General features: G+C 38.0%; 2 protein-coding genes across 15 annotated transcripts in view; one reads left to right on the forward strand and one right to left on the reverse strand.

Moving 5' to 3' along the window:
• The window catches only part of PKD2L2 (polycystin 2 like 2, transient receptor potential cation channel), a 43,222-nt gene extending 35,104 nt beyond the window's left edge, over window positions 1-8,118 (forward strand). For both annotated transcript variants that reach the window (XM_040444560.1, XM_040444559.1), the window contains 3 exons: window positions 4,017-4,129; window positions 4,818-4,925; window positions 8,010-8,118. In XM_040444560.1, the coding sequence (XP_040300494.1) occupies window positions 4,017-4,129; window positions 4,818-4,914 (210 nt within the window). In that variant the 3' untranslated portion in view covers window positions 4,915-4,925; window positions 8,010-8,118. The remainder of the gene's footprint in view (window positions 1-4,016; window positions 4,130-4,817; window positions 4,926-8,009) is intronic.
• The window catches only part of FAM13B (family with sequence similarity 13 member B), a 90,554-nt gene continuing 69,400 nt past the window's right edge, over window positions 6,183-27,336 (reverse strand). For 4 of the 13 annotated variants that reach the window (XM_040444557.1, XM_040444555.1, XM_040444548.1 and 1 more), the window contains 10 exons: window positions 25,832-26,042; window positions 24,585-24,714; window positions 23,656-23,737; window positions 21,122-21,351; window positions 18,264-18,347; window positions 17,939-18,034; window positions 11,815-11,898; window positions 11,564-11,727; window positions 10,296-10,397; window positions 6,183-8,561 (listed from right to left, as the gene is read on the reverse strand). In XM_040444557.1, coding sequence (XP_040300491.1) covers window positions 8,438-8,561; window positions 10,296-10,397; window positions 11,564-11,727; window positions 11,815-11,898; window positions 17,939-18,034; window positions 18,264-18,347; window positions 21,122-21,351; window positions 23,656-23,737; window positions 24,585-24,714; window positions 25,832-26,042 — 1,307 coding nt within the window. In that variant the 3' untranslated portion in view covers window positions 6,183-8,437. Of the gene's footprint in view, window positions 8,562-10,295; window positions 10,398-11,563; window positions 11,728-11,814; window positions 11,899-17,938; window positions 18,035-18,263; window positions 18,348-21,121; window positions 21,352-23,655; window positions 23,756-24,584; window positions 24,715-25,831; window positions 26,043-27,336 lie in introns of all 13 variants that reach the window. The other 9 variants (XM_040444552.1, XM_040444546.1, XM_040444544.1 and 6 more) reach the window with 6 other exon arrangements.

The following is a 27,336-nucleotide window of genomic DNA, read 5'->3' on the forward strand; positions in this document are numbered from 1 at the left end:
CTCAGACTGTAGGAGGATGCTACCCCTCCCAAGGCTGAGGTTACAAAAGGTGAAGTTTTCTGAACCTTATCTTAGAGACTCAGCCTCCAGAGCTGTCTAGTGAGACCTCTGAGGGTAATCCCCATCCCACCCCTGCCACTACTGTTTCTGAGTGTGATGGGCCTGGTTCTGGTTATGCCAAAGACATCAGGAATGCCACAGCCTGGAGCCAACCACTGCTGCTGGAGACAACTACTATTTGCAGAAACAATGGTGATAGATAAAAACCCAGACTCTCCTGCACCCCTCCATCCTCCAGGAAGGCAGAATCTAACAAGCCAGTGTAGCAAAAGCCTGAGGAATGAGGTTAGTAAAACCTGAGACCCAGCATCAGAGTTTAAGAAGGTGTTTTGAGGGGTGCCTGGGTGGCGCAGTCGGTTAAGCATTCCACTTTGGCTCAGGTCATGATCTTGCCATTTCTGAGTTTGGGCCCTGCGTCAGGCTCTGTGCTCACAGCTCTGAGCCCAGAGCCTGTTTCAGATTCTGTGTCTCCCTCTCTCTTCCTGCCCCTCCCCCACTCATGCGCACACGCTCTCTCTCAAAAATAAATAAAAATATTAAAAAAAAAAAAAAAAAAGAAGGCAAATTTTGAGTTGAGAGAGATCAAATAGTCCAGCTCATCCTTTCGGCTTTTAGTACACATGTGTGAACTTCTATAAAACGATAATAACTATATTTCAAGGTTCCATTGAATAAGTTGGAATTATCCTTTATACAAATGAAGGCACTTTTCTCCTCTCCCCCAAAAGGGAAAAGCACAGTCCCAACAGTAACTGTATCTCTCTCTGAGTGATATTAAGACCTTTTCTACTGATATCACAATTCCTTAAGAACTTAATGTTCAAACTACTATTTATGGATTTATTTATATTAAGTAAACTCTACCCTAATATAGGGGCCCAAACTCACAACCCTGAAATCAAGAGCTGCATGCTCTGCTGAGACAGCCAGGCGCCCCTCAACTACACAGTCTATTTTTGTTCATAAGAGTATCAGGAGGCATCCCCCAGAGAATTCCCTGGGTTCCAAATACAGCCCTCTCTGAGCCCATTCTGTAGCAACAATTTTTCCTTGGCAATTGGGATCAGTTACCTCAGTTAGTTGAGTAACCGCTTCTTTCCCTGCTGGTTCTGTAGTCTGAGGAATCCCAAAGGGCCGGGTGTTCATCTCATATTCTTAAAAGTCTGTTATGTCCCTTGCTGGAAATACGCTATCTCTGAGGGTCTGTTTCTTTGGAGTTCCCCTGCTACCAAGTACTCATTAGTTAGGGTCCAGTGGACTACACTAGGTAGTCCAAAAAGAGGGTATTTACCACAGAGAATTCCTTTCTGAGGTAGTAGAGGACTAAAAGAGCCAGTGTTTAACACTAAATTAATCCAGAGACAACAGTAAGAGACAGCTACCATCTACAGGAAGAGGTGAGGGTGTAAGGACCTTGGAACTTGGAGAAAATGCCCTTGAAGAGTCGGTGCTCTGCTTGTGAGGAAAAGCATCACTTTCCTGTGAATGTCAAGGCAGGCTTCACAGACGTAGTGATAGTTGAGATGGGTTTTCTGAAGGATGAGTCAAGTTTACTAGGCAGTCTGTTTAACCCAGACTACTTACACATCTACATTTTAATTAGGCCTGGTCATTTAGAAATAGTTGCAGGGCCTACCGCTTTACCACATTAAATTTATCGGTGACTGTGTAAAAACATAAATGCTACAATGTGGCCAAAAGTAGCAAGATTGAAAGCCATCCTTTCCTACTTCTGATGTTGGTTTAACGATAGACACTGTCTGATAGAATCGTTTCTTTGACCAGAATAGCATACATTTATGCTTGTATGGACAAGGGCATCACCATCCTCTCTGAGGAAAGTAATCAGAATGCTTATAAAGGGATCAACTTAGTTACTTCACATTATTGCTGGAGCAGGACGGTATCAGATAATGGGAAGTCTCTGGATCATATCTGGGCGCAATGTCTCTTCTTTCCCTTTTTTTAGTGCTGCCCCTATTTTCCACAACATAACTTTTTTTTCCCCTAAAGTTGGGAAAATGTTACTTGGATGCTAAAAAGGAAGTGGGTGGTAGTGAGGACAAAACACAGGAAGGACTCTTCAGAAGCAGAGAAAAATGCAACAAGAATTCACTGGTATGAGGAGCTTATTTTGGGGTCTGTGGACAGACTGGAGTGTATATATTGATGCAGTAATCCCGAAACAGGGACTAGGGACTGTTAGGTAAGACTGCAGGGGTCTGGCTGCGAAGCAGCTGGGAGAACATATACCCACAGATGTACTCTGAAATACATTTGCTTCATTAAACAACAAAAGTACAGAAAAGAACAGCTCAGCTTTGACCAAGTGAAGAACAGAAAACCAGAAAAACTCAGCTGGAGAGGCACAGGGGAAGAGGCAGTGAAGAACAAGCTGAGGATTTTAATTAAAACACACACACACACACACACACACACACACACACAGAAAAACCCACCCAAACAAGAGTGAACAGTACTAATACCAAGCCCTCTCAAGTGAATCTGCTGATGCACAGACTGAAAAAACCAGGAAGGGCAAAAGTCCAGTGGGGCTCAACATCACAGCTCTGGAGAGTAAACTACACAGTTTAAGATTCTCAATGCTGTGGGAATGCAAACTGGTGCAGCCACTCTGGAAAACAATATGGAGGTTCCTAAAAAAACTAAAAATAGAACTACCCTACGACCCAGCAATTGCACTATGAGGCATTTATCCACGGAATACAGGTGTGCTGTTTCGAAGGGACACATGCACCCCCATGTTTATAGCAGCACTGTCCACAATAGCCAAAGTATGGAAAGAGCCCAAATGTCCATTGATGGATGAATGGATAAAGAAGATGTGGCGTGTGTGTGTGTGTGTGTGTGTGTGTGTGTGTGTGTGTGTGTGTCTGTAATGGAATATTACTCAGCAATCAAAAAGAACGAAATCTTGCCATTTGCAACTATGTGGATGGAAATGGAGGGTATTATGCTAAGTGAAATTAGTGAGATAAAGACAAAAATCATATGACTTCACTCATATGAGGACTTTAAAAGACAAAACTTATGAACATAAGGGAAGGGAAACAAAAATAATATAAAAACAGGGAGGGGGACAAAACAGAAGAGACTCATAAATATGGAGAACAAACTGAGGGTTACAGGAGGGGTTGTGGGAGGGGAGATGGGCTAAATGGATAAGAGGCACTAAGGAATCTACTCCTGAAATCATTGTTGCACTATATGCTAACTAATTTGGATGCAAATTTTAAAAAATTAAAATTAAAAAAAAAATCAACTCAAAAAAAGTAAAAAAAATAAAGTTACCCTGATAAAGAAAACAGAGAAAGACACTAAAAGAAAAAAAATGTACAGAGCAACATATTTCATAAATGCAGATGCAAAAATCCTCAACAAAACATTGGCAAATTGAATTTAACAATAAAGCACTGTGACCAATGGGGTGTCTCTCAGGAAGGGAATGTTGAAAAGCAATTAATGCAAGTCACCATACCAATAGAATAAAAAGGAAAAGAACAAATAATAATTTATGTACCTTAAAAAAAAGCATTTCACCTAAGTCAACATTCAGCCATAACAGAAACTCTCAGCAAACTGTATAAAAGAGATTTTACAAGACTTCATAAGGAGTATCTACAAAAAAACAAAAACAAAAACAAAAACAAAACAAAAAAAAACCCAAAAACCTGTCAGCTATAAGCCTACATACTGATGACAAACTGAATGCTTTCTCCCTAAGATCAGCATCAAAGCAAGGACGTCCATTCTCACTATCTCTATTCCATCTTGTGATGGAGGTTTAACCAGTGCAATAAGACAAGAAAAAAAAAAATAAAGCCATTTAGATTAAAAAATAAAAAGATTCTCAATGCTGTGATGCTTGGGTACCAAAGGCTTAAGATAGAGAAAAATTTAAAGGTGCAGCCTATGCTTGTCCTCTGACTTGACAGGAGATTCAAAGTGCAGAGCAGATGAAAAAGTGGAAAGAGAGGCTTGAGAAAAAGTATTATTCTTCAGAAATTCAAGATGACTACCAGCCTGTCACGCAACAAGAATTTCGAGAGTAAGTATTTGTTCTAACCAGGGCACTCTGGGATATCATTATATGGTGACTGGGGACATGAATTACATTATTTTCCCGAAATCAGAACCTTATTCTGAGATGCCACCCCCTTTTTTTTCATCTTTTTACTCAACTTTGAAATTAATCAGAAAGCACAATACTCCATTTGTTTAAATGTAAGGTAAGAGTGAAACCAACTGCTTTTACTCTTACATCTCCAAATAGGAACTGCCATTTATATTTAAAAAAACACTTTTTTTTCACATTTATTCATTTTTGAGAGATAGAGACAGAGTGCAAGCAGGGGTGGGGCAGAGAGAGAGGGAGACAAAGAACCTGAAGCAGGTTCTGGGCTCCAAGCCTGCACAGAGCCCTACATGGGGCTTGGACTCATGAACCTGAGATCATGACCTGAGCTGAAGTTGGACGACTGAGCCACCCAGGTGCTCCCCCTTTTAAGTTTTTTAACGGGAACTGCCATTTATATTTAATATGCACAGCAGACCCTGTTCTCCACTATTTTAGAATATAAGATCCATAATTGGCCCTACTAGGCATGTTTTAGAAGCTTAAAGTATTATCTTCCCACCCCAAGTACTTCACAAAAGGCACTAATAACCTGCTGTCTCTCTATGCATGAAGGCATGTTACTGACCCATTCTCTGCTTCCTTCTAAATTATCCTGCAGACTCTTTTTATATGCCGTGGAGCTGGAGAAAGAATTACACTACATCAGTTTAAAACTAAACCGAGTGATGAGAAGGATTTCAGCTCTACAAAATTAAGACAAGTGCAGGTGAGAATCTGTGATACAATCATTGAGCATTTGTAACAAAGATTTATCCCTGTACTGAATTATTTCCTAAACATGTACACACTTCAGGTACACTTTAAAAACACTGTACCACCTATCATCAAGCTATCATCAGAGTATAATTACCAAAATGATTTCACCAAAATATTTCCAGAAATTAAGTACCCCTGAATGGGCCCCACTGTGCAATCCAAACAGCACACTTCCAGAGTATACACACCGGTACATGTAAATGATTTTATAATGAGATTTATTATTAAATTCTAGGAATGTGGAGTTAAAGTATCAAATGCTGCATATAGTTCATGGGGCAGGTCTCTAATAGGTCATAAGCAGTTTTCTCAATGTTACCTAGAGTATAGGAACCGTTAGGTGTTTTTATCATGTACCATGTTATAACTTGTCCTGGCCATAAATAAATTAATAAATACCTATGATTCTGGAAAACCATTATATAAGACCCCAAATAAAGTAATCTCACCTCCATTCCTCCCAGTTTGAGGTCATCTAGAAAAAGCTAAAGTGTACAAGAACAAACTTACCAATCATCTACAGAATTTTCACTAATATTTTCAAACTGGAAATTCATCTAGAAAGATTCTAAAGTAACACATTTAAAGTTTCCTAAGTATTTCCTCAACTACTCTAAAAGCAAAATATACTGTAAAAACAAAGAGCAAGGTAGGAGTATCAGAGTTATGAGAAGTCAACTTAATGTATGAGAAATATGAATGAGGGTGCCGCAAAACCCGTCTGAGTGGTCGTAAAGTTGTGTGAGGTAACTCTTCTATATTTTTAGCACGTTACATAAGTCCTCCTGGAAGAGCCATATGTTCTCTTGGCCCAAACAACATCATCTCACCATCATACTCAATTTCCACATTGGTGCTCAATGGATTTTAAATCTACCCACCTTCCTCAAGCCAGCCATGCACGCTCTTTTCTTAGAAACTGTACCTCAAGTATGCTTAATAGAATAATTCATTCCAACAAGAAATGCTGACTGTTCTCTCTGCATCTTCTAGACTTCCACAAGGCATTTAACAACATGGCCTTCCCTAGTCTTACCACTCCCCAGAGCTGTAGCCAGCCAAGTGGCTTAGTAACCATGTTGTCCCCCCGTGGTCCCTGAATGAGGTAATTCTAACAAAGCCCAAGAACATTAAGGCAAAGAAACACTTGAGGTCTCGATTTTTTGTCTTTTAACATCTAGTGAAAACAAAAAACATTTACAATGACTTAGAACATTCAAGTTCTTTTATTACAAAAGTCTATACAATGAAGTGCCAGACACAGCAATGCGATTATACTGGTGGTCATATATATCTATATATTATTTGTATATAGATATACTGTTTTTACTTGTACCAAAGTAAAACTCATCACAAACTGCCTAGTTCTACCACCTACTGCTCAACTATGACACACAAGTACTGTCACATAGAGTAAGTGCTGCCATGCTACTTTTATCTATTCTACTCGCAGCCAAACATTAACAGTGAATAATCAACACCATGAAGCAGCTGTTAATTCTAAAATGAAACTAGTCAGGCCACTGACTTATAAAAATATGGTACTCATATAGATTTAGCATTATAAAGAAGGAATATATTATTTAAAACATTTAAATAGTGCATATGGACATTTTTGCATGTGGTATATATAAACATTCATATAAAACAATACACAGTGCACATTAAATTAGATGTTTGGATACACTCCTGTCTGGAGACTGAAAGAAATAAATGCACACTGCATGCTGGATTCAAATCAAAGTGATATGATACTTGTTTTGGCTTTTTCAATTTCATTTTTCTAGGTATACGTTATGAACAACCTAGGCATACCAAAAGGAAACCACACAAAAAGGGCTGGATTTAGTGCTTTATTCCCCAGTAAAACTACATGTTCACCACCAATGAACATTCCCTCCCCCCGAAAAAGGCATTGCACACATAGGTGAAATGTGAAACACTAGAAACACTACTTATTATCAAGCTACTTCATGTGCTTACTATGTAATAGTGCTGCAAGTCTGAGGTTCGTGCTTCCCTCACTTTTATTAAAGAATGTTGCAGAGGTCCATTTTTACATGGAACTGTTAATATTAGCTAGTTAAGAAAATCACGCATGAGTCAATGCATGCAAACCATGGGCACAAAGTGAGACACTCATCAATCCAAAAAAGCACCAAGAAAAGAATTAACACTTAGATTAAGCCTGACCAGAATATGCTATTACTACTGTTAGCCCAAATAAAGTCACCATTCTGTGAAAACGATGAGCAGAATGATACCAGAAGAGTACTTGAAGGAAAGCCATGCAAAGCCAAAGAACAAAAAATCAGCTTAGAGTATGTGACAAGGGCATACCACTAGACATCTTTGAACACCACTACACAGCTGCTTTAAATAGCATGTGCTGAGCCAAAGTGGTCCTGTTAGAGGATGTTTTCTTCACGGATTTTGCCAATTAAAAGAGAAAAAAAAAATGATGTGACCCCCGGAAGGTACATGTAAAAAATGCAGTGGTATAGCCCTTGTTAAGAACAGATTTGATTCACGCATAATGACTCTTTTGCCAAATTAGGCCCATCTGATTGAACACACAAATCTGAGCACCATCAGTGTTCCTACACAGACATGGCTATTTTCTCACATTATCTGGAGGTGGGTGGGAGGAAAAAGTACAGGATCTGATGCAGACAAATCACATCATCACCAGCTCAAAAAGAATAACTGAGGAAACAAACAGTAACTTATGTCCCATAGGCAGCATGTGAAATGATTCAGTTCTGTGTGTGATGTGTGGTGTGTGTGTTCACTATACTAATAAACAAGGTCACTTTTTGGTGTGCCCTCTGTTATCTTCATCCAGGAGCTGTGTGACCACTGAATTGCAAAATTTTGCTAACATATTACCTGTGAGAAACTTTCACTTTGGAAATTAAACAGAAATGTGTTCCACAGTAGGACTTGAAATTTCAGTTTGAGTTTGGTTTTCTAAGAAAACATAAGAAATAGTTGCATATGTGCACATTTATAGGCTTTTCTTTCAAATTTTCAGTCATTCTGTAAGAAAAAGGCAACCGAAGAATTCAATGTGAAGATGTTCCTCTCAATTTTCTTCAGTAATTAAAAAAATAATAATAAAAGCAAAGTTGGTAACAACAAAAAGCTTGTATCTCCAAAGTTCTTGAAGTTGAAAGAATAAAGTACTAGTCTTTTGCTAACAGGATGTATCTGTAGTACAAAACAATGAAGAAAACTGATGTTTGCTAAAGGTGAAGAGGACAGTCTGTGGTTAATATGGAACACCACGCTCCCTAGAGAGGGTCTACTTACCCTCCCATCATTCTCTAGTGGCACCACAACCAAGTACAAAGTGATACTTTCTGAGTGCCTGACAAAATTAACTCAAGTACCAGCCAAGTACACACGGTGATTGCTTCAGGGAATACAACTGATTTTTACGATGTTTTCAAGAAGTATATTTTATATGGATTTTGAAGAATCTTGTTTGCTGATAAGAACTTCAAGAAGCCTAAGTTTGGCTTTAATTTTCTTGTACTCCCTGTACTCCTCAAGCACTGGAACACGATCCTCCTTCTGGGCATTCCTAGGGAAGAAAATAAAATCTGTAATATTCTGGAGATCATCTGAAAAATAAAGTCCCAGAACTTGTCCTGATGTGAGACACAATGTTACCAAATGTAAATTCAAATAAAAAAACTGCTGGGGCGCCTGGGTGGCGCAGTCGGTTAAGCGGCCGACTTCAGCCAGGTCACGATCTCGCGGTCCGTGAGTTCAAGCCCCGCGTCGGGCTCTGGGCTGATGGCTCGGAGCCTGGAGCCTGTTTCCGATTCTGTGTCTCCCTCTCTCTCTGCCCCTCCCCCGTTCATGCTCTGTCTCTCTGTCCCAAAAATAAATAAACGTTAAAAAAAAAAAAAAAAAATTTAAACAAATAAAAAAACTGCTCTGCAAGAAGACAGATTACTGCACTAATTCCCCATACCCCATCCCCAAGGAACTATCCTAAAATACTTTTTTTGATGAATTTCTCTACTGACAGATTCAATAATGCTATACTTATCGATGTTCATTGCAAAGAACCAGCAGAAGCCAAATACTTTAGTAAGACACGCGCTGCTAGACTCTGTCAGGTCTGGAAGTGTATATCAAGTGCTAGAGGATTACAGTCAGTAATTTCATACATTTACTGTACTATGGCTTCAGTGAATTGAGAAGTAAAAGATCTTACCCACAGAAAAAAGCAGTTTTCTCACTTTATATTAATGACCCAATCCAATTCAGTTTAATCTCTAGGTAAAGCATCAAACCATCCTAAGTATAATTACAAAAAAGTTTTCTTCCATTAAGGCAAAGAATAAGAAGGTACTTGAAAAAATGCATTCTTACACTGAGTGTTTTTAATCATTTTTGCCCACTATATAGAAAATTCTCAAAGTAAACGCAGTTTGGAATTTGTAATATAGCTACTGGCTTGTTAAGACCACTCAGTTACATACATGGAGAAACTTTTCTGAGGTTTGAGATAACATTCATTTCTGTCCATCATCTGAACTAGAATGTATTTTTCTTAAAGAGTTCCACTGAGTCAACTGTGCCCCAGTTAGATAAAGACACATGCCATACTGTATTCTAGGAGCCACACTATTGACTGGCACCCTGTTGCACACCCTGAAAATGCGAAGCCTGGAATGGCCCAACATGCAGCCTAAGTAGCCACAGTCTGAGTGTAAGGATCCACACTAGCTGTCACAGGACCCTTTACAAAAGGAAAAACCTTTTGTTTCACAAACACTACCAAAAGGGTGAGGATGTAGAATTAAAAAACACAACTGCCACTCAACCAAGCCCCTCTAGAACAACTCTGAAATATTTTATCAGGTATTGTTCCCCTAGCTCTTTTTCTTGCCATTAATAGCAGGACTTCCAAGTAAAAAGGAATGTTTTCTACTTTTTTTTTTTCAATGATAACATGCTTATGTGCACAATTTATTTCTATTCCTACATATTCCTTTAATTTACCATATAAGCCCTTAAGTTTAAGAAGAAGGAAGACTCGGGGCACCTGGGTGGCTCAGTCGGTTAAACGTCTGACTTTGGCTTAGGTCATGATCTCATGGTTCGTGAGTTCAAGCCCCACATAGGTCTCTGTGTTGAGCTCAGAGCTTGGAGCCTGCTTCAGATTCTGTGTCTCCCTCTGTCTCTGCCCTCCCCCGCTAGTGCTCTGTCTGTCTCTCTCTCAAAAATAAATAAACATTGTAAAATAATTAAAAAAAAAAAAAAAAGGAAGAAGGAAGACTCAATTTTGTGATGTTCAACAAACCTTCCATTCTGTTGATAAAATGCTTCTTCAAATTCCCGTAACGTTTTACGTAGCTTCTTCTTTTCAGCTCTAGCTTTCCAAAGTTGTTCCAGTAATTCAGGCCTGAAATTTAAATGGAAAGAAAACATTATTGAAAGAACATTTTGACTCTTACCAGGGGTTCAAACACTGGCTGCAAACTAAAGGCACCTCTACAGCAGTATTTAAAAAAACTTTTTCCCTAGGTAATCTTAAAGTGAAGCCAGCGCTACTGTGGAAAACAATATGGAGACTGCTCAAAAAATTAAAAACAGAAGTTACCATATGATCCAGTAATTCCACTCCTATTTACCAAAAGAAAACAAAAACCCTAATTTGAAAAGAGATAGGCACCCTTATGTTTATTGCACCATTATTTACAATAGCCAAGATATAGAAGCAATCCAAGTGTCCATCAGTAGAGTAATGGATAAAGAAGATGTGGTGTACATAAACACACACACACACACACACACACACACACAGGAATATTACTGGGCCATAAAAAAGAAGGAGATCTTGCCATTTGCGACAACATGGATGAAACTAATGGGTATATAATGCTAAATGAATTAAGTCAGAGAGATAAAGACAAATACCCTATGATTTTACTTATATGTGGAATCTAAAAAACAAAATGAACAAATAATAGCGGTCTCATTAATACAGAGAACAAACTGGGTGGCTGTGAGGGAGGTAGACAGGTGAGGAGATAGACACAATAGGTGAACGGGATCTGAATGAGGCACAAACTTCCAATTATAAAATAACTAAGTCACAAAGATGGAAAGTACAGCCCAGGGAATGTAGTCAATAATACTACAATAACATTGTATGGTGACCACACTTGCTGTGGTGAGCACTGAGTAATATATAGAATTGTCAAATCAATATGGTGTACACCAACCTGAAACTAATAGAGCATGTTGGTTATACCTCAATTAAAAAAAAAAAAGAAAAAAATAAAGTGAAGCCAGGGCTGAAAACCAGTTACACACCATACCAGGGAAAGAAGCTGAGAGAGAACAAACCTAACTAGCTGATTCCTGTACTCCGTTATGAAGCAAATGCAGGATTTTAGTTTCTTTAATTTTTAAAACACAGTAAGTGATTTATAAATCACACTCTAAAAAGGGTCCATCTCTGAAGCACTACATTAATTCCCTCCAAGTTCTTGTTTACTTAACATTTACACCAGCATGTAAATTTTATTATACAAATAGGTTAAAATCACAAACCAGCAAACATACATAGAAGCTGCTCGAGTACTTGACAATCGGAGATCCAGAGCCAGTTTTTCCTGATTTTCTTCAACATCAGATTCAGAGTTTTCCAATGAAGACTGTGCCTGCACAGCAGTTTTCAAGATATCAGTTAGCTCAGAGGACAGAGTAACACCATCTTCTTCTTCTTCCTAAAAAGTTATTGAACAGATAAACAAGCCATGACTCAACTTTTTCCTTAAGAAAGACATCAGAGAAGGAATTCTCTTAAGGATTACCTTGATTTCTTCAAAAAAATGGGCAGTTTCTCCTTCTATGATTGGTTGTAACATCTGACCCCTTCGCTTGGTAGATGGAGATCCCTGTAACATAAAAATGGTTTACACTTTAAATATTTAAAGCATTCAAGGAAGCTTCATTCACTACGAACAGATATAAAACTTTTATTTTCAAAATCTTAACCACATGAAATAAAATTTTTAGGATTCCTTAGTAAATTTATTTTTGTTTATGTTTTCTTATTACGTATGCACAAGAGTGCTAAATGTTCATTTATGTCTGGATACTCTAAAAGAGCTCATTCAATAAATATTTTTTAAAAAACAAAGTATTACATGCAATTTTATTTGGAGCATTTGCCTTTTTAACAATAGCTGTCAATAGCTTTCATTTTCCCTTTTTATGGCTAACTGATATTCCAATATTTGGGTAAAGCACAATTTGTTTATCTATCAGTTGCTGGACATGTGGGTTTTTTCCTATATTTTAGCCATTAGGAATGATGCTGTATGAACAATTGTGTACAAGTTTTTGTACAGACATATTTTCAATTCTCTGAGGCATATACCTAGAAGGAGAACTGCTAGGTCAGATGGCAACTCTATGTTTAACCTTTTGAGGAACTGCCAAACTAGTTATGAAAGTAGCTGCACCATTTAACATTCTATCAGCAGTGTGTAAGCATTCCAATTTCTCCACATCCTTGTCAACACGGTTATCTTTTCTCATTAAAGCCATACTAGTGGGTATAAAGTGGTATGTGAATGTGGTTTATTGCATTTCCTAATAACTAATGATGCTGAACATCTTTTCAAGTGCCTAATGGCCACTTATAGATCGCTGAAGAAATGTTTATTCAAATCCTTTGTCCACTTTTTAATTGGGTTATTTAACTTTTTATTATTAAACTCTAAGAGTTCTTTATATATTCTGGTACCAGTCCCTTATCAGATACATGATTTACAAACATTTTATCCCATTCTGTTGGCTGTCTTTTCAATTCAAAATGTCCTTTCATGCACGATTTTCTTTTTAATTTTAATGAGGTCCAATTTATTTTAATTTTTTTTTTGACAGTGTTTTTGCTGTCATATCCAAGAAAACCCGGCCTGATTCAAGATTGCAAAGATTTGTTCTTCTATTTCCTATGACTTTTATAGTTTTAGCTCTTACAATTAGGTCAATGAACCATTCTGAGTTAAATTTTGTGTGAGATAAGGGTCTACATTCATGCTTTTTTTTTTTTTTTTTTGCATGTGAATACTCAATGGTCTCAAGAACATTTGCTGAAAAAAATTATTCTTTCCTATCAAACTGTCTTGGCTTAACTTTGTTTTTTTTTAAATGAAATTTATTGTCAAATTGGTTTCCATACCACATCCAGTGCTCATCCCAAAAAAATGCCCTCTTCAATACCCATCATCCACCCTCCCCTCCCTCCCACCCCCCATCAACCCTCAGTTTGTTCTCAGTTTTTAAGAGGCTCTTATGCTTTGGCTCTCTCCCACTCTAACCTTTTTTTTTTTTTCCTTCCCCTCCCCCATGGGTTTCTGTTAAGTTTCTCAGGATCCACATAAGAGTGAAACACATGGTATCTGTCTTTCTCTGTATGGCTTATTTCACGTAGCATCACACTCTCCAGTTCCATCCACGTTGCTAAGAAGGGCCATATTTCGTTCTTTCTCATTGCCATGTAGTACTCCATGTGTATATAAACCACAATTTCTTTATCCATTCATCAGTTGATGGACATTTAGGCTCTTTCCACAATTTGGCTATTGTTGAGAGTGCTGCTATAAACATTGGGGTACAAGTGCCCCCTATGCATCAGTACTCCTGTATCCCTTGGGTAAATGTCTAGCAGTGCTACTGCTGGGTCACAGGGTAGGTCTATTTTTAATTTTTTGAGGAACCTCCACACTGTTTTCCAGAGTGGCTGCACCAGTTTGCATTCCCAACAACAGTGCAAGAGGGTTCCCGTTTCTCCAGCATCTATAGTCTCCTGATTTGTTCATTTTAGCCACTCTGACTGGCGTGAGGTGATATGTCAGTGTGGTTTTGATTTGTATTTCCCTGACGAGGAGCGATGTTAAGCATCTTTTCATGTTTGGCTTAACTTTTACACTTCAAATTTCTCTATGTGATCGTCATATTTAGGAGTCCCATTAGATCTAGTAATGCTTCCTAAAGCTTCAGTTTTATTTTAAAAAAACTTGTGGATTTCTCAAATGGTTTTCCTAAAGAAATTTGAAGACTTTGAATTTGAATTATGAAAATGTCACTGAACACAGAATGCCTTGTAATCAAAGAATTAAGATGTATATCAAATGTGTGCAAATATAAACTACACAGGATTCCTTATTCAAAGAAAACTGATTTTATCTAAATGAAATAGTGTTGGGATGAGCAACTAAAAAAGAGCAGCCAATTAAAAAGAATCCATGTATATGGGAATTAAATAAAAAATGCTCAGAAAGCCAATGTGAGCCTTCTAATAATGAGTAGTCAAAGCCTGAAAGAAACCCCCATGCAAGTGACTATCAATCTAAAAATGACCCTACATGCCTAAGCAAACCATGAGTTCCACTGAATTAATTCCTACAAGATGATTCAGAATGGGCTACATGCAGCTTTCTATTTGAGCCTGAGAGAAATCTAGAGTCATAGTATCTATGGGTTAATTTGGGGATAGCAATTAATTTGTATGTATCATTTGTTTTTCTCTAAAAATGTACACCAATGTGAATGCGTATTATTTTAATACTTCTTCACTAAAAAAGATGAACTTGAAAAAAAAAATCAGTTTATTAGATTGTACAATTAATTAAGTCAACATCATCATGACAGCTATCACAAAACTAATGTGTTTCTTTTTTTTATTATTTCTTCAAATATTTTTTTTTAATTTTTTCAATATATGAAATTTATTGTCAAATTGGTTTCCATACAACACCCAGTGTTCATCCCAAAAGGTGCCCTCCTCAGTACCCATCACCCACCCTCCCCTCCCTCCCACCCCCCATCAACCCTCAGTTCTCAGTTTTTAAGAGTCTCTTATGCTTTGGCTCTCTCCCACTCTAACCTCTTTTTTTTTTTCCTTCCCCTCCCCCATGAGTTTCTGTTAAGTTTCTCAGGATCTACATAAGAGTGAAAACATATGGGATCTGTCTTTCTCTGTATGGCTTATTTCACGTAGCATCACACTGTCCAGTTCCATCCACGTTGCTACAAAGGGCCATATTTCATTCTTTCTCATTGCCATGTAGTACTCCATTGTGTATATAAACCACAATTTCTTTATCCATTCATCAGCTGATGGACATTTAGGCTCTTTCCACAATTTGGCTATTGTTGAGAGTGCTGCTATAAACATTGGGGTACAAGTGCCCCTATGCATCAGTACTCCTGTATCCCTTGGGTAAATGTCTAGCAGTGCTACTGCTGGGTCACAGGGTAGGTCTATTTTTAATTTTCTGATGAAACTCCACACTGCAAAACTAATGTGTTTCAAACACATGAATTTATCAGCAAAGTCGCAGGATACAAAACTAATGTACAGAAATCAGTTGCATTCTTATATACTAATAATGAAGCAACAGAAAGACAAATAAAGAAACTGATCCCATTCACAACTGTACCAAGAATCCTACAATACCTAGGAATAAACCTAACCAAAGATGTAAAAGACCTGTATGCTGAAAAAGCTTATGAAGGAAATTGAAGAAGATACCAAGAAATGGAAAAAACAATCCATGCTCATGGATTGGAAAAGTAAATATTGTTAAGATGTCAATACTACTCAAAGCAATCTACGCATTCAAAGCAATACCAATTAAAATTGCATCAGCATTCTTCTCGAAGCTAGAACAAGCAATCCTAAAATTTGTATGGAACCACAAAAGACCCAGAATAGCCAAAGTAATATTGAAGAAGACCAAAGCGGGAGGCATCACAATCCCAGACTTTACCCTCTACTACAAAGCTGTAAGCCATCAAGACAGCATAGTATTGGCACAAAAACAGACACATACACCAATGGAATAGAACAGAGACTCCAGAACTGAACCCACAAAAGTATGGCCAACTCATCTTTGACAAAGCAGGAAAGAATATCCAATGGAAAAAAGACAGTCTCTTTAACACATGGTGCTGGGAGAACTGGACAGCAACATGCAGAAGAATGAAACTAGGCCACTTTCTTATACCATTCACAAAAATAAACTCAAAGTGGATGAAAGACCTGAATGTGAGACAGGAAACCATCAAAACCCTAGAGGAGAAGCAGGAAAAAACCTCTCTGACCTCCGCCAGAGCAATTTCTTACTTGACACATCTCCAAAGGCAAGGGAATTAAAAGCAAAAATGAACTACTGGGACCTCATGAAGATAAAAAGCTTCTGCACAGCAAAGGAAACAATCAACAAAACTAAAAGGCAACCGATGGAATAGGAAAGGATATTTGCAAATGACATATCGGATAAAGGGCTAGTATCCAAAATCTATGAAGAGCTCACCAAACTCCACACCCGAAAAACAAATAATCCAGTGAAGAAATGGGCAGAAAACATGAACAGACACTTCTCTAAAGAAGACATCCATCTAGCCAACAGGGACATGAAAAGATGCTCAACATCACTCCTCATCAGGGAAATACAAATCAAAACCACATTGAGATATCACCTCACGCCAGTCAGAGTGGCTAAAATGAGCAAATCAGGAGACTATAGATGCTGGAGAGGATGTGGAGAAACGGGAACCCTCTTGCACTGTTGGTGGGAATGCAAACTGGTGCGGCCACTCTGGAAAACAGTGTGGAGGTTCCTCAAAAAATTACAAATACATCTACCCTATGACCCAGCAATAGCACTGCTAGGAATTTACCCAAGGGATACAAGAGTGCTGATGCATAGGGGCACTTGTACCCCAATGTTGATAGCAGCACTTTCAACAATAGTGAAATTATGGAAAGAGCCAAAATGTCCATCAACTGATGAATGGATAAAGAAGTTGTGGTTTATACATACAATGGAATACTACTTGGCAATGAGAAAGAATGAAATGTGGCCTTTTGTAGCAACGTGGATGGAACTGTGCTAAGTGAAATAAGTCATACAGAGAAAAATAGATACCATATGTTTTCACTTTTATGTGGATCCTGAGAAACTTAACAGAAGTCCATGGGGGAGGGGAAGGGGCAAAAAAGAGAGGGAGGGAAGCAAACCATAAGAGACTCTTACAAACTGAGAATAAACTGAGGGTTGATGGGGGATGGGAGGGAGGGGAAAGTGTGTGATGGGTATTAAGGAGGGCACCTGTTGGGATGAGTAAGGGGTATTGTAAGAAAACCAATTTGACAATAAATTTCATATTAAAACACACACGCGCGCACATTTAAATTGAAAGAAACTAGGCCAGGGTCTGAAATTTGTTTTTTGTGGGGGACACCTGCTGGCTCATTTGGTTAAGCATTCAACTCTTGATTTCACCTCAGGTCATGGTTGTGAGATCGAGTCCCATGTGAGCCCCATGTTGCATCAGGCTGTGTGCTGGGCATGGACCTGCTTAAGAATCTTTCTTCCTCTCCCTTTGCCCCTCCCCACTTGTAATGGGAAGGGGAAGGGAAGGGGAAGGGAGCAAGAAGAGAGGGGGAGAGAGAGGGAGGGAGAGAGAGAGAAAGAGAAGGGAAGAGAAAAGAGAGGGAGGGAGGGAAAGAAGAGAGAGAGAGGAAGAGAGGAAGGAAGGAAGGAAGGAAGGAAGGAAGGAAGGAAGGAAGGAATCGTTTTTTTTAATTCCACAATGTAGCTGACCCTGGGTGTATCACTCCTTAGCCCCAGTTTCATCATGTGTGAAAAGGAGACTATTATCTGCTACCTGTTCTGACTTGTCAAGATTTAATAACATCTTCTTTTATGATATACATAGAGTGCTTTTACAAGTGCCTGGGAGATGGGAGGTACACACTGATTGTTAATTTCCTATCTTCTAAAAACAGTAACCTCACCTTACATATACAATTCTTGCTACTTTAGCTGTGTATTTCTCCAATATACCACCATAAAAGTATTTTTTAAAGGGTAGGCCTTGGTAAAACGAACTAGATAAAGCTTTGTGTGTTTTACTCACAAGGACAGGAGTGATGCTAGCTCTTGTCAGCATCTGTTTTACAAGTCTGTATCTCTCATAGAGAGGTTTCACAATGTGTCTTTCTTCCCTGGTCACCTAAAGCAAGGAAAATGGCAATTACCTAGTCATCAGAAAATTTGAAGTCCAAAGCATTAAGCAATATGACTTTCACCCAATTTTGAAGAAGTTATTTTAAATAAATAGGCAATCTCATGAAAGCAGGAAACAGTGCTCTATAAAACAGCTCTGCAGATGTGGGCCACAAAGGAGATTCATGATCTTTTTTAAGATGGAAAATCAAATGTTTTTAGCAAGAGACACTTACCGGCCTTCCATGTTGACTTTCATAGTAAAGAAGACTTTTCTGGAGAGAAGTTTTCTCTTCTATCAAGTGATCTTTTGTCATTTTCTACAATTTAAAATAAAAAAAAAATAAAAAACCACTCTCACTGGCATCATCATGATTTTCATCATCCCCACAACGTAAATAATTAGGGTAAAAGGGCAGCCAATCACCACTCCAGCCTAGAATAATACAGTCTTTCCTGGGGCAACTGGCTGGTTCAGTCTGTTAGTATGCAACTCTTGATCTTGGGGTTGTGAGTTTGAGCCCCATGATGGATATAAAGATTACTTAAAAAAAATATTTTTAAAAAAAGAATGCAGCCTTTCCTTACAGATTTGCAGACATTTTTCGAATGTGGTCTTCTAATAAGGAGGTACCAACCCTCTTTGGTGGCTTATTTATATTTTACCTAAATAAATTATGAATACTGGCTTAGTGACCTTGGGTAAGTTAAATTCTTTTTGTCCAATATTCTAATCTATAAAATAGGGATACTAGACCCTACCTCATAGGGCTTTACTGAGGACTAAATGAGTTAGTATGTTACAAAGGCATTTATAATAGTGCCTACCTACCACACAACAGGCACACACAAATGCCTATTGTTTAATTTTGCAGTCTTCTATTAGCATTGTAACTATAATTTCATATACACACATAAAACACACACACACAATAGCACAGATCTAATAATCTAGCATTTCTACTAAACTATTAAGAAAATCTGGCAGCAGTATAGTAGATAAATCTTGAAAAAGTGAAACACTGCCAATTTGTGACCTAGACTTCTATATAAGCTCAGTTTCCCTTCCTATATGATGCTTTCTTTACATGCAATACTCATCTCCTATCTTTCAGTACTCTAAACTGTAACAGAGGAAAGACATCCCAAATTTATTTGCCCACAGAATCTTCCCACTTTGTTCCACAGGACCACCTTTTAACATCTCAAAAAACCGATGTTCCACTGAACAGCCTTTTGAACACCAGACCAAATAGACTCTCTACTTACTCCCAGGGTGAGACAATCTATGTTTCTCACCAGAGTGGAAGAGAGGTAAAATTAAAAAAAAAAAAAAAAAAAAAAAAAATTCACTGGATAATATCTTCCTATAACTAATACATTAGATTATATACATCCAGTAGAGGACAGCTAGGGATAGCCTATAAAACACTGTGATTTCAACCTCAAGCCAGCACCTTAAACCTAAGACAATGAATTCAAATTACGATGATCCAATCAAAATCATCTCTAGAGATTCTTAAAAACTGAGAACAAACCGAGGGTTGATAGGGGGTTGGACGGAGGGGAGGGTAGGTGATGGGTACTGAAGAGGGCATCTTTTGGGATGAGCACTGGGTGTTGTATGGAAACCAATTTGACCATAAATTTCATATATTAAAAAAAAAAATCATCTCTAGAAAACTGGGTGGAGAGAGGGGACAGGAGGTTGGCTGATCTAACACAAAACTGAAAAATAAGAAAAGTGGAGGGAGGGAAGTGATTAAAAATTCTAATCTAGCCCTGTTCAAGGGAGACAAACACTTCCAATATTTCGATTTTGAGAAAGGTGTACTCTGTTGTCAAGCTAGGGATGAGCATCAGGATCAGGGCTCATCACTGCCTACACAAAAGTTCACCTGAGACCAACTCTGTATTCTCTCAGCAAATCTCATCTGATAAATAATTGGGTTGCCAAATGCTCTGACCAGGACTGTCCTAGGAATGGGCTTTATTGAGTTACAGTTCTTCTAAAAAACTCTTTTATTTAATCCTCACAACCATATTGTGTTAGCACTTTAAAGGACATAATCAGGGGCGCCTGGGTGGGCAGTCGGTTAGGCATCCGACTTCAGCCAGGTCACGATCTCGCAGTCCGTGAGTTCGAGCCCCGCGTCGGGCTCTGGGCTGATGGCTCAGAGCCTGGAGCCTGTTTCCGATTCTGTGTCTCCCTCTCTCTCTGCCCCTCCCCCGTTCATGCTCTGTCTCTCTCTGTCCCAAGAATAAATAAACGTTGAAAAAAAAAAATTTAAAAGAAAAAACAAAGGACATAATCATATCCATGTGAGTCATAGGACTGTTGAAAGGACACAGGGGCAAAATGGAAATAACACAATGAGTCAGGGCCTGCAAAAGCTAAGAACTCAATACAAGTAACTATTAAGACACAAGGCTAAGGGGGCGCCTGGGTGGCGCAGTCGGTTAAGCGTCCGACTTCAGCCAGGTCACGATCTCGCGCTCCATGAGTTCGAGCCCCGCATTGGGCTCTGGGCTGATGGCTCAGAGCCTGGAGCCTGTTTCCGATTCTGTGTCTCCCTCTCTCTCTGCCCCTCCCCCGTTCATGCTCTGTCTCTCTCTGTCGCAAAAATAAACGTTGAAAAAAAAATTTAAAAAAAAAAAAAAAAAGACACAAGGCTAAGACTCAAGCTCAGTTATGTTTACACTCTTTATATACTCATCTTGCCAAGTGTCTCCAATATAAATAAACAGATCAGCATTCTCGTTTCTTTAGTTTTACTTTTTTTTTTTTTTTTAAGCTCTTATTCCCGAGTAGTCTCTTCACCCAATGTAGGGCTCAAACTCACTCCCAAGCCCCTGACAGAGCTGCATGCTTTACCAACCAAGCCAGCCAAGTGCCCCTTAGTTTTACTACTGTGACTCAGTCCCAGAATGACTGGACACTTCGGGTGTGGAGATAAAAACATGTTTATCTGCAAACTTGGGGAGCATCCTCAAACCAGTAAGACCACCTACACAATTCTATGCCACTGGGGTAATTATTTTGTTTCAGGGACTCTAAAGGCTAGTCTGGGCAAAAAGCATAGGTCAAGATTACTTTGATATCTTCTGGAAGACACCTCTCAACACGTTTTTCTTTCAGTCTTTTCAGAATAAGTTCAAGTGTTGCTTCCTTAGATGGCTTCTTCTCCTTCTGAATAACCCTGGATTCATCTTCATTCTCTTCATCTTCATGGTCTAGAGAAGAGCCAAAGCTTTTTGGAAGAGTGTTACTACGTGGGCGTGTCTGAGGTACAAATTCTCCATCAGAGCTTTTGTGTTTTGCATCTACATTTCAGAACCAAGACCACAGGTTAGTAATATTGACTTTGTTAAAGATGCAAAAGAATAAGCATGATATACAACAGGAGAGTAGACATTAACAGCACACAGGCTCAGATATTTCAAGGTTAAATGAAATATTTAAATTCTACAGATAGCAAGCTATACCATTCATTCTTTCAGCCATTATTCATAGAAAACCTACCATAAAGAAAGATTCTCTAATAAGCACTGGTGATACAGTAATAAACAAAGAGACATGGTCCCTGTTTTCATGGAGCATATATTCAAGGAAGTAAAAACAAAAAACAAGTAATCAGATTCATAAAATAATTTCAAAGAGTGCTAAGTGCTATAAAGAGAACAGGGGACTGCCATTTGCAACTACGTGGATGGAACTGAAGGGTATTATGCTAAGTGAAATTAGTCAGAGAAAGACAAATATACGACTTCACTCATGAGGACTTTAAAATACAAAACAGGGGCGCCTGGGTGGCGCAGTCGGTTAAGCGTCCGACTTCAGCCAGGTCACGATCTCGCGGTCCGTGAGTTCGAGCCCCGCGTCAGGCTCTGGGCTGATGGCTTGGAGCCTGGAGCCTGTTTCCGATTCTGTGTCTCCCTCTCTCTCTGCCCCTTGCCCGTTCATGCTCTGTCTGTCTCTGTCCCAAAAATAAATATACGTTGAAAAAAAATAAAATAAAATAAAATAAAATACAAAACAGATGAACATAAGGGAAGGGAAGGAAAAATAATACAAAAACAGGGAGGGGGACAAAGCATAAGAGACTCTTAAATATGGAGAACAAACAGAGGGTTACTGGAGGGGTTGTGGGATGGGGGATGGGCTAAATGGGTAAGGGGCATTAAGGAATCTACTCCTGAAATCATTGTTGCACTATATGCTAACTTAGATGTACATTTAAATAAATAAATAAATAAATAAATAAATAAATAAATAAATAAATAAATAAGAAGAGAACAGGGGATGACATCACAGTGCCAAAAGGAACGTGGTTTGGGGGAAGAGCGACTACATTGAATGGACTGAAAAAAAAGGACTTTCTGAGATGGTGACATCCTAATTGAACATGGAAGAAGCAGCAGCTAACCTAGCATAGAAGATTTGAGGGAAGAGCATTCCTCCCCAACTGAGGCAACAGCCAATGCACAGGCCCTGAAGCATGGCATGTTTAAGGAACAGAAAATGAGAGTAGAATATGATAAAATGGCCTAAGGGCACAATAGGCAAGGTCTTGAAAGCCATGGTAAAGGGTTTATTCTAATTGAAGAGGGAAGCCACAAGGAGGCCTCTGAAGATAAGTAACAGTTTTAAAAGATAATTCTGGCTGCTATGCAGAGAATGAACTGTAAGACAACATAAGTTGAAGAAAATTGGAAAATTAGTTAAGAGACTAATGCTAGTCAATTTAATACACTTATCAGTAACACACTCAAGGTAATGATTTTCACTGGTGGTTGGAAACTAGCATTAAACAAGGAAATACTTAATAGAATTGTACGGGAAAATTCTAAAGAGGTAAGAGAACTTATTTTAACCACAGGGGTGTAAACTCAATGACCACAGGGACACTGTCTTATCCACTACTATAGGCTCAGATGTCTACAAGATTTGGTACTTAAAGATAATAAAAATTCTGTTGAATAAATTCAAATGAATATACCAAAATGTAATGCTCCAGATTATAAACCCATACTTGGTACAGATAATTTTTTAAGGATTAACAATTACCAAAAAGCATGCTGACTAAGCATCCACAAAGTAAATATAACTTAGCAACTACTGTACTGGGCCAAACCAACCCACTAACAAAGACTTAGTTTTAAATTAAAGACAATTTTTAGTCTCTGTAGTATAAACAGTTCATTATGATAGTCTTTGATTAAATACCCACCAACAATTCTTAATGAAATACCTACCAAATCCAAAACTGCTTAATATTTGAAATGTATTTCAGATAAATTTCATAACATCACCTATGAACATATACTTTACGGCCCCTTTCAAAACACAATTACTAACAGAAACACAAGAAAGACATCTGGCAGAATATAGAACTACAACTTTGACCATAACTAAGAGAAGAACAAAATGAAGCTTTTATTTTTGCCAGTGTCTCAGATTTTAAATTATCAAAAATTATAACCATAATTCTCATAGAATATAACTCATTAATTCATGTCATAGAATTATTAGTTCATGTAATTTTCATGTAATGAGAATACTAAAATAGTGAGAATAAAACATACTACTTAAATGCAAATATATTGTAAAAATGATGTGTTTTCTACCTTTAATTTGTTTCCGCAGTTTAGTAAGCTCTGTCATCCATTTTAATACCTTTGGATTGGCCGCAATATCACTGTAGGAGGGCTGAAAAATTAAGGAACACTGACCCCTCTGTGGTAAGCAATAATTGTTCATTTATGCCCAAATAATATTTTACAGTTCCTACAGCAGAGATTTCGCCCAGTCCTTGCTTCATCTTACCTTATTTAATGTAGACAGAATGGGATATCAAGTAAAGCTCTCTCACAGCAGGGTGTAGCAACTGACAAAAGCCACATTTGAAAATGTCTTCTGACTCCAAGTATAGGATTCTTTTCACTTCACACGCTCTAATTAAATATCTCTCCCCTATCCCTCTCACTCCCGAACTTTCCCCCTGCTCCCCTTGCTACTTGTGGGTTTTGAGAAAACAGAAATACCATTAATGTGGTTTGTTAATGTAATGTGTTTCCTTTAAAAATTATACAAGCTTGGGGCGCCTAGGTGGCAAAGTTGGTTAAGCGTACAACTCTTGATCTCGGCTCAGGTCATGGTCTCACAGTTTGTGAGTTCGAGCCTTGCGTCAGCCTCTGCGCTGATGGTGCAGAGTCTGCTTGGGATTCTGTCTCTCCTCTCTGCCCCTCCCCGGCTTGTGCTCTCTCTCTCAAAATAAATTTAAAAAACTTAAAAAAAATGTTTTTAATAAAGTAATTTTCCATTAAAAAAATTATACAATCTTTTTCGCCAATGGAAATCTAAAAATACAATGGTAAGAATACTGGCCTGGAAATGAGGCGGCTAAGGATCTATATAATCTCAGTTCTACGTGATCAGTATTTCTCTGTACATCTCAACTTTGCTATCTAAGGAAAGAGATGGACTAATGCTCGCCAAAGAACTTCCTCCCAGTTCCAATAGTTCTACCAAACCCTGAACAATGCTACAAATTTACCTTGTTATTTCTTTCCCTTTCAAACTGTTCCTCAAATTGTCTAATTTTTTTCTGAAGTTTCTTGACCAACTGATATGGTGTTCTATCTTCTCTTTTTTCATCTTTTGAACTGAAGGATGATCTTCGAATCCTGAATTAAAACAAGAAGCAGATACTGTTAGTTCAAGTTATTATAGACGGTAGCTAGAGTTCTCATGGGGTTCATATCAATGTACAAAAATATCAAATTACTATGAGATGTACACCTGAAACTAGGAGATTTTTTTTTCATTTTATTTTTAAGTAATTTCTATACCCAATGTGGGGCTCAAACCTACAACCCTGAGATCAAGCATGCTCTACTGACTGAGCCAGCTAGGTACCCCTGAAACTAAGAGAATATTAATACTGTATGTCCATTTTATTTCAATAAAAAATAAAGAGGGGAGCCTGGATGGCTCAGTCAGTTAAGCATCTGACTCTTGATTTCGGTTCAGGTCACGATCTCATGGTTCATGAGATGGAGCCACACATTGGGCTCTACACTAACAGGGATTCTCTTTCCTCCTCTCTCTCTCTCTGCCCCTCCTCCGCTCACGCTCACTCACTCTGTGTCAAAATGACTAAATTTAAAAAATAAAAAAAGAATATTAAAACAAAAATAAAGAAGCTACCCAGTTGAAAATTGTTACCAACACTGTATCTCTTATTACTCTGATATAACATAATGCCATTTCCAAGAAGCAAATCTTTAAAGTAACATTAAAGAACAGGTAGTAAAAAAAACACCTTTCACAATAGTGTTACAGACCACAACATCAGGTTATGCAAGCAGTGTTGAAAACAATTTGTAATCACTCAAAAGTCGTTTGGACAAAGGCCGAAAAGAAGCAAAGGTGCCTAGCAGCTCAGAGTTCTTTTTGTGTTCAAACCGCAAAGGAAAGGTTTTGACATTCAGAATCAATTTAGTTTTGACAATAAAAACATTAGGGACTGGTGAGCTCCACTTGCTGCTTCCCTTCCAGAGTTTTTTATTTCAGTCATAAGTGAATAAATGAGTATGTACACTGTGAGGAAATGTCTATTAGAGAGCGAACCCTCAATGAACTCAGAATTTAGGGGAAGGGGCCCTTCCCAAAAATTACAAAAGTGTTTTTCATGATACAGGGGGAAAGGCTGTGAACAGCAAAGTCTAGAGGATCAAATCTCTCAAAGGACCTGGTGACATAATAGGAATGACCTCTCATAAGTACATAAAAATAATGCACCTAGTAAAAGAAAGTGCCTTAGATGAGGAATCCAGTGTTTCTGGGTCATGAAGGAAACGCTGGCTTTGCCCAAAATCTAAACTACGGTGCGATAATACTGGGGGACAGTCCTCTTCCAGGGGGTGATGATTCATTCTTCCAGCTTGTGGAGAGAGCTGAGCTTCTCCAGAGTCAGAGTCTTCCTGCCAAGACTTAAAAGCAGGAAATGGCTCTGTAAAACAAACACAAAGAATAGTACCATGGGTCTCTCGGCTCCACATGGAAAAAAGTCACACAATTATCAACTATGTTGTCTTTAAATCATATTATGCAGTGGTTCATATAATATTTATTGTATACTTTTTTTAAAAAACAAGGGATACAGGATCTTCATAAAGCCTATTATAGTGTATAATTTTCTAAGCTTCATTTTTCTTGTTTAGCTCAAGAGTTCTATTTTCATAGAAGGAATTACACCTTAAATTTCTGAACCCAGTCACAAAGCAAGAAAAAACACTGTCAAGCTCTTTAAAGTTATATTAGTTATTATTTTTCAAGTGCTGTTTTAGAAACAGTAAACACTCGATAGCCCTCAATAATAGCTGCCAGGTGAATAAACTATGCCTCACTGTCAAGTGGCTATGTTAAAAGTAGAAGCCATTCCCCATACTATTTACAACACTCACCAAACGGAGCTCTCTGACCCCAAAAGAATTCTTAACATTTCCAAATGAGGAGCTAACTAACCTGACAGCACCTGGCCACTGGCATTAAATTGTGGTTATTTTCTATTACAGGATTCCTATGTTTAATATGTATCCTAATAATTAAAACCCAACAGTATTACTGACAAAATTTATCAGCATTAATCCTTAAGCAATTTATCTTAGTGGAGTTATCCCATCTGTCATCAAATGAAACCACACTGATATATTTGATGTCTGTGCACACATAAGGTTTGATTACATACAGAACACATACAGATAAACATACAATCCACAAATATACTCCAAATACAAAAATATAAGTGTCACTGAAGTCCAGAAGGGAGAAAAACTTTTCCATCTACACATTAATTTTATTTATAACTACAATTTAAAATTCTGATGTATGGCCATTAACAATAGCAAAAATGAGTTTTTAAGTATTTTTGGATGCAAAGATGGCTTGACAGTGTCAAAAATCAATGCTGTTCTTTTCTTTTTCTTCACACAAGTGAATAAAATTACTTCAGTAATTTAATTTAACTTTATACGTTAGCAATTTAAAGCATTACATTTTTTTTCCAGGGTAATAAGAACATAATATAGTTTGTTTTTAAAGCCCAGATCAATCTGATAACTAAAAATTGAGTACAAAGCGTGCAATCCCACAACAAACCCAGCAATAGAGTGATTTTCAAAGCAACCCTTGTACCTGCTCCCCAGCAAGTAACTGGTAATAAACATTTTATGAGAAATCTCCTGTTTTAAGAAAAGAGAGAAATAATAAAAACAATTTTTTCTGGGTATCATTTTTAACCCAGA

Source organism: Herpailurus yagouaroundi, unplaced genomic scaffold (assembly GCF_014898765.1).
Source record: "Herpailurus yagouaroundi ecotype Mexico unplaced genomic scaffold, PumYag 192, whole genome shotgun sequence".
In the NCBI taxonomy this organism is placed as follows: Eukaryota; Metazoa; Chordata; class Mammalia; order Carnivora; family Felidae; genus Herpailurus; species Herpailurus yagouaroundi.